Raw genomic sequence first — 8,172 nt, forward strand, 5'->3', positions numbered from 1 at the left:
ACATATGTCACAGCAGGAATGGTAAGTGTGTAAAAGAGTCATTGTTTTTGGTCGCTTTGAAGTCCAAGAAGCGGATTTCTCGGGCTTGGGCTCTTCCTGGATCCAGCTGGGGCAGGTGTTGGAGGACAATGGATAACCCCTCCCGTATCCTGACCACAGTGACTTCAAGAGGGCAGCGGGTCGTAAATAGCGTTGACTTCAGTTACCAAATAGTTGGAAGAGAGTTTGTGAAATACTTCAAAGAGAGTTCGTTTAACACTTCAAAGAGAGTTCCTCTGGGAGTTGAGCAGATCCTGCCATCTGTCCGTGTTGAAATCACAGTGGAGTTTTACGAGCCTTCTTCCTCTTGTTAGGCCTCGAAAGACAGCCTTCATCTTCTCATCAGGAACATAATGCAATATAATGTTTCTTTTGTGATAACTTACAAACAATTATTCCAACACCTACTCCTGCAGTCACCAAACCGGATCCCCTCAACGCCCTGACTGGCCCAAGAAATTTTGTCCGTAAAAAAGTTGTAAACAGAATTGATGACAAAGGGCAGCCCTGGTGGAATCCAATCGTCACTGGCAGCGGGTCTGACTTACTGCCGGCAATGCTGACCAAGCTCTGATCAGTGTTTGACTTGACATCTTGAATTTGTTGCATATTATTTTATTTGCCAAAGTATTGATATTGGTATCCCCAATTCCAACCTCTTTCACTTGGTATCATATCGGTGAGGACACTTGGGGTATCACACATCACCAGGACATTTGAGTACCACCCACCATGGTAGGGTACCCGGCTGCATCTTCCCCGGTCATCACAGTTGGCGTCACAGTGATGACATCATGTTGATGACATCACGGCGCCACTCTCTGACATTATCGAAGAGCTCTAATGTCGCTTCCCGTCAAAGCCGCCGGGGGAGTTTATTGGTATTGCGAAAGTTGTGGTGTGGTAGTAGTGCACTGATGATACACGCAGCTGCTCCAAAATGCCACTGTTGGTTTTGGGTGCCCTTGTTGGTTCTGTGGTGACCAAAGCTGCAGGCCAGTTGTGTGGCTCTCCAGTGTCTAAGGATGTATCAGTTTTTGACAAACTCTTTATGACCCTTCCCGGTCCAAATCTCAACTGTCGGGAAGCGGAATGCCAAACCGCTAACCCGGACACTCCTTCAGTGACCTTTCAAGTTAAGCCCAACCTGGGAGAGTTTCTTTGCCTCGCTTACTTAGATGATGCTCCTCAGGAAACTCCCTCAGATGAGGAGATGTTTTGGGGTAAAATGCCGTCGCCCCGGCTACGCAAGCCACTGCCCATTTTAAAGAAGACGCTCTACAGGGCCGAAATGTTTCTAATGCCACATGTCAACACCTGCTTGAGGATGGGAACTCTGTATTGGCATGAGCTGATGGCTACACCTGAAGTCATCTACTTCTTACACCGGCTGAAGAAACTCTCCGAGCCTCCGCGCCGGTTTATCTCTACTAATTACATTCCTGTTTACTTAAAACTCCGAACTGTGGCACGGCTTTTCTGGCAGTCCCAAGTGGGAATATTTTTATTGAAGCACAAAAACCTTGTGATTGCCTTTTTGTTCATGCCCTCTTCTGTCATGCTGCCTCTGTTTTATATGCTTCCTTAAGGGACAAAAGTCCAGACGCCTGTCACCCATAGACTTGTTCTATGCTACAGATGTGGGTGTTTTGGACACTAGAACTGATCCAACCACTTCACCACTGTGTCAACCAAAAATCTTAAATGTATTACTCCCCATAAAGACCACTAACTGGGATCATTGGCTTGGGTTGATCAGTCAAGAGTTCAGGCACTTACTTGATCACCAAAGCTGCGGCCCACTAAAAGGTGGCACAAAATCTCCCTCCTCAGAACACAAGGAATTTGACTTGATACTGTGCTCTTTGTTCAATGAAAAAAATAAGGAAGAACGCAACAATGACGAGACAGCACAGTACCGTAGCAGCCATTCGTGGCGCCATCTTGGTATGAAACCCGAGGGAGAAATTACAGAACTCAAAGAACATAAAATACATTAAAGGATCAAAGAGCTGATGCAACTAGCTGCCACATCAGAGGAGCTATTTGTACATACAACTACAAAAGTCAAAACACAGCAAAAAAACTGCAATAACTAAAACATGTTGCGCACAAACGATTGCACCATGCACATGCACAGACAAAAAACAAAATAAAAGAAACACAATTTCAACACCCACATCGCCGTGATCTCTGCAGTGCTCTAGGCCATCATCTGCTGGGATCGGGGGGCAGCATGGCCAGAGACAGGAACGGACCCAACGAAGCAACCAAGAGTCGACTCCAACCGAGGCTGCCCATGAGCTCTCAGCAAATGTTTAGTCCGTCCAAGGAGACCGAATAGTCCGACACATGCCCACACAGCCCCGTCCCTTCCTCCACATCTCCTACGGTCTCTCCACAGGAACTCTGATGTGGCAGAGAGCCAGCAGCCGCTCTCCTCTAAAAACATGGCCACAACTCTCCCCAAGGCAGACCCAAAACGTCCCAAAAAAGCACCAAAAAGCAGCGCAGAATCCAAAAGTGTCACCCCTTGTTGCGCAGCCCCAAAGGGCCAATCCAGGAGGCAAAAACCAAGAAAACCAAGAGGGAAACATCACAAACACAAAGAGGGAACACAAAAGCACAGAGCCCCACTACAGCGGCGCCTACCAACTATTCCACTGACCCAAAACCGAGGTATTGTGCTTTCAGCTCCGTAAAGCCCTGTATCCAAACTTATCTCAGTCCAGGTCGCTAGAGAATTCTTGTCTCCGGCCACCTCTTCTAAATCCATGAGGAAGGTAGCCAAGCATTTCCAGGGCAGCTGTAAGAGATGTCCAATGTCTCCAATGTCAATCAATCAATCAAAGTTTATTTATATAACCCTTAATCACAAGTGCCTCAAAGGGCTGCACAAGCCACAACAACATCCTCGGCTCAGATCCCACATCAGGGCAAGAAAAAAACTCAACCCAATGGGAACAACGAAAAACCTTGGAGGGGACCGCAGATGTGGGGACCCCCCCTGGGCGACCGGTACGATGGATGTCGAGTGGATCTAGTTAATAGTGTGAGAGTCCAGTCCAGAGTGGGGGTCAGCAGGGGATCATCTTGAATGGAGACAAGTCAGCAGCGCAGGGACGTCCCCAACTGATGCACAGAAAACTGGTCCAACCCGGGTCCCGACTTTGAACAGCTAGCGCGTCATCTGCTCACCTGATAACCTCTCCACGCGGGAGAGGGGGGCAGAGCAGAAAAGAGACGGCAGATCAACTGGTCTAAAAGGGGGGTCTATATAAAAGCTGAATGAGTTTTAATGTGTAGTTTGGGGTCTCTGCCAAGATGGACATGACCAAAACATCTAACCAGGTGGTTCAGGAGCAGGGACTCTTGGCTCCAGTTTAGCCCCGCAGTCTCCTCTATCAGTCAAATTACCAATCAAATCCAGTTTGAATGAGAGAAGATCTTGGAATTGTAGAGAATCACAGGACCATTGCTGGAGTTTCTACCTTTACTCAGACCACAAGGTGACCGATAAGGTCTGTGGAACCAATAAGGAATTCAACATAATGACTGACAAACCGACACTGGACAAAATCTGGATAGTTTTTGTTTGTAGTTTTCTCTATTTTTTTTCTATTGGACACTTGTATAATCAAAGTTTATTTATAAAGCCCTTAATCACAAGGGTCTCAAAGGGCTTTACAAACTCATGACATCTCCTGATCTAAACCCAACCCCTGGCTGGCTAACTTCTGCAGAGAACAGGACTATAGTTTTGGATAACTCTACTTATCATAGTAAATGTTTTAATATGTAGCCATTTGATTTGTTGAAAATAAACGTACCTAAAAAACTGATTCACATCGGGATTGCGATTCTTACTTATGATACTTTTTTACATTTTAGTTTTTTGTCAGTTAAGGGCCTCCATAGTGTTTAGTTCCATCCAGCAAGCGACGGGTTTGTCTTGCTGCTAAAGATAGCAAAGTAGCATCAGCATGAAGGAGACATTTGCATTCATCTCCGTCTTTGCTGAAGTCAAATGTTTGGCCGCACTTCAGATTCTACGATTTCCCGTGTAAGGTCTCGGCTGATCGCATAGCATTAAAAAAATAGATGTCTATCATCCAATATTTAATGGATTTTTTTACATTAGTAATTCAATTAATACACAATTTGGTCATAAATGAATTTAATTAACAAAAAATCTGAGGAGCCACTTGGTAGCCGAAAGAGTCGGCTCTCCACAAAGAGCCGGAATTCCCATCGCAAATCTGGATACAATCCCAATTTGAATGGCATTATGAGCTGCCAATGTGAACATAGTGTAAAGTGTTTTGAACGTGATTATTTAATAGAATCACATCGAACCATATTTTGTTTTTCTTGGCTCACTCTCCCATGTCTAGAATAATTAGACTGAAGTCTAGTTCGCGACCTGGCCAACCCATGGGGCCTCAAGATGGACCCTCCAAGATCTTGTGATGGAATCGACGCTAATTCAACCAACTCCCTCAAACTATGTTCAGCCCTTACACCTTTGTCCAATCCCTGCAACTTCCCTACACGTTTTGGCCAATCATCGGTTGGGTTCGCGCTCCAACGTGCACGCCAGCCGTCTAACGTAGCGCACGGCAAAGCTAGCAGGAACACTGACAACATTTAGAACAGGTTAAACGTGAATAACCAACATTTGGAAAAACTCAAAAGTGGATGCAATGTATGGAGGTTAAGTTGTGTCATTATTGCAAAAGCTTCTTTTTTTTTGACACTGAATTTATGTAACTGATTTTTTTGCGTTTGAATTTAGTCAACTGAATTTTTTTACATCAAATTATGCTGACATTTTTATAGAAAAAAGGCAGTGTTTTAAAGTTCAGTGCATAAACATTTTGTGTAAAACAATTTAGTGCAAAAGAATTCAGGGTAAAAAAATTTGGTGTGTAAAAAAATTCAGTGTAGAAAAATGTTGTATAAAACATCTGTGTAAAAAAAAATGCAGTGTATGAAAAGTTCAGTGTAAACAAATCAAGTGTAAAAAATTTTGTGTAAATAAATAATTTGTAAAAATTTCAGTGTTAAAAAAATCTGTGTAAAAAATTCAGTATAACAAATTTAGTGTAAACAATTCAGTGTATAAAAATTCAGTGTAAAAAATGCAGTGTCAAAAAATTCAGTGTATAAAAATGTAGTGTAAAACAATCTGTGTAAAAAAATTCAGTTTAAAAAAAATCAGTGTCCAAAAAAACTCAATGTAAAGAAATCCATTGTACAAAATTCAGTGTATAAAAATTCAGCTTATACAAATGTGTAAAAAAAATTAAGTGTAAAAAATCAGTGTTAAAAAATTCAGTATAAAAAATTTAGTGTAAAACATTCAGCGTAAAAAATAATCACTGAAAGTCACTAAAATCACTAAAAGTTCAGTGTGTAAAAAATTCAGTGTAAAAAATGTGGTGTGTAAAAAATTCAGTGTAAACAAATCCAGTGTATAAAGGAGTCTGTATAAAAAAAATTCAGTGTAAACAAATCCAGTGTAAACAAATTCAGTATTAAAAAATGTAGTCCAAAAAATTCAGCGTAAAAAAATTCAGTGTAAAAAAATTCAGTGTATATAAATTTTGTGAAAAAAAATCTGTAAAAAATTCAGTGTATAAACAATTCAGTGTAAACAAATCCAGTGTATAAAGGAGTCAGTATAACAAATTATTTGTAAACAAATTCAGTGAAAAAAATTCGACGTATAAAAATTTTGTGTAAAAAAAAATTCAGTGTAGCAAAATTTAGTTTAGGAAAATTCAGCGAAAAAAAAAATTTGTGTCGAAAAATTCACTGCTTTAATAAGCAAGACTCACTTTCGGTAAATTAGGACTGAAGCAAGAAGCAGCCAATAAGGTGTCAAGTATGAAGTCACATGACACGGGTCTTGCAGGCAATGGGCTACAACATAATTAACATTTCAATGCTGCCCGCTGGATGTTTTCAAACTATAGAAATGATTTCAATGGTTAGAAAGTGCACTTTTGAGTGACAAACGAAGCTCTGCTTCATGCAGACTAGGCTAGAACAGAGTGGGGCACTGAATTTTTAAACACTGAATTTTTTCTCGATGAAATTGTCAGCATAATTTGATGTAAAAAAATTATGTGTCAAAAAAAAAAAGAAGCTTTGGTTATGAAGACACACATGGACCTCCATACTGTCACCTAAAGTACATTTGGGTGCGGTGAAAGAATGGAGTAGGAGTTTGGTAAGGCGAGGACTGATCACTGATGTCCGCCGTCCTCAGATCTGTTCAAGTACCGGCTGGTCAACAGCAAGCTGATCAACAGCACCTTCCTGCACAACAAAGAGGGCTGCCTGCTGAGCGACGTGGGTGACGAGAACAACGCCTACATGGTCTACTTTGTCAGCTTCCTGGGCACCTTGGCCGTGTTGCCCGGCAACATCGTCTCGGCGCTGCTCATGGACAAGATCGGACGGCTCAGGATGCTGGGTAAACGTCACCAGAGGTCGCTCTTTTCCAGGCCGGGTGTCAAAATGTCTGCTTTCCCCCTCAGCGGGATCCAGTGTGATTTCCTGCATCAGCTGTTTCTTCCTGTCCTTCGGCAACAGCGAGTCGGCCATGATCGCCCTGCTCTGCCTGTTCGGAGGCATCAGCATCGCCTCCTGGAACGCCCTGGATGTGCTGACAGTGGAGCTCTACCCATCTGACAAGAGGTAGCACACATGTTATCCACTCTGATTGGCTGCGCCCTGGATGGTGCTCATTGCTTGTAGTAATGCTCACTGTTGCCACCTACTGGCCGCTGTCTGATTTGGAAGTAAATACAATAATATCATATAATTGTAGTAATATTTTGTACTTTAAGATCAATTATGTTATTTGGTTACAAATAATCACAATATGATAATAATAATATAATAGTAGTGGTGTTTGGCATTTTACAACCCATTATATAAATATTATTTTATTACAAATAAACACCAATATAATAATATAATAGTTTTATTGTTTTGTACTTTAATACCTGTTACATCAATCTTATTTTATTACAAATAAATACCCATGTATTAATAACAACATAATAGTAGTTTTGCATTTTAGTACCTATTATATGAATGTTAGTTTTATTGTTTTGTACTTTAATACCTGTTGTATAAATCTTATTTTATTACAAATAAATACTAATGTATTAAAAATATAATAGTAGTTTTGCATTTTAGTACCTATTATATAAATGTTATTTCGTTACAAGTAAATACAAAAATATAATAATGATGATAATATTGTAGTAGTAGTTTTTTATTTTAGTATCTGTTATATGAATGTTATTTTATTACAGATTAAAAAAAATCATATAATAGTAGTGGTGTTTTGTATTTTAAAATCTACTCTATAACGTTATTTTATCAAAAGTAAATATCAAAATATAATAGTAGTGTTTTGTATTTTAGAACCTGTTATATAAGTGTTATTTTATTACAAATAATACCAATATAATAATAGTGATATAATAGTTTTATTTTTTTGTACTTTAATACCTGTTATATAAATCTTATTTTATTACAAATAAATACCAATATGATAATAATTATATAATAGTAGTCGCGTTTTTTACTTTAAGATCTGTTACGTTATTTTATTACAAATAATACCAATATAATAATAATGATATAATAGTTTTGTTTTGTACTTTAATACCTGTTATATTAATCTTATTTTATTACAAATAAATACCAATGTATTACTAACAATATAATAGTAGTAGGGTTTTATTTTAGTACCTATTATATAAATGTTATTTCATTACAAGTAAATACAAAATATAATAATGATGATAATATAGTAGTAGTAGTTTTTTATTTTAGTATCTGTTATATAAATTGTATTTTATTACAGATTAAAACATCATATAATAGTAGTGGTGTTTTGTATTTCAGTATATTATGAATGTTATTTTGTCATTAGTATAAAAATGTAATAGTAGTGTTTTGTATTTAACATCTATTAAATGTTATTTTATTTAAAAACATGTTTTTATAATAGTAGTGTTTTGTATTTCAGTATATTATGAATGTTATTGTATTACCAGTTAATATAAAAATATAATAGTAGTGTTTTGTATTTAATATCTATTATATAAA

At 38.6% G+C, this 8,172-nt stretch overlaps 1 protein-coding gene across 3 annotated transcripts in view; it reads left to right on the forward strand.

Moving 5' to 3' along the window:
* sv2a (synaptic vesicle glycoprotein 2A) overlaps nt 1–8,172 on the forward strand; it is a 60,184-nt gene that overhangs the window by 50,739 nt on the left and 1,273 nt on the right. For 2 of the 3 annotated variants that reach the window (XM_061983104.1, XM_061983105.1), the window contains 2 exons: nt 6,314–6,520; nt 6,585–6,744. In XM_061983104.1, the coding sequence (XP_061839088.1) occupies nt 6,314–6,520; nt 6,585–6,744 (367 nt within the window). Of the gene's footprint in view, nt 1–6,313; nt 6,521–6,584; nt 6,746–8,172 lie in introns of those variants that run through there. The other variant, XM_061983106.1, reaches the window with a different exon arrangement.

Source organism: Nerophis lumbriciformis, linkage group LG21 (assembly GCF_033978685.3).
Source record: "Nerophis lumbriciformis linkage group LG21, RoL_Nlum_v2.1, whole genome shotgun sequence".
NCBI lineage: Eukaryota > Metazoa > Chordata > Actinopteri > Syngnathiformes > Syngnathidae > Nerophis > Nerophis lumbriciformis.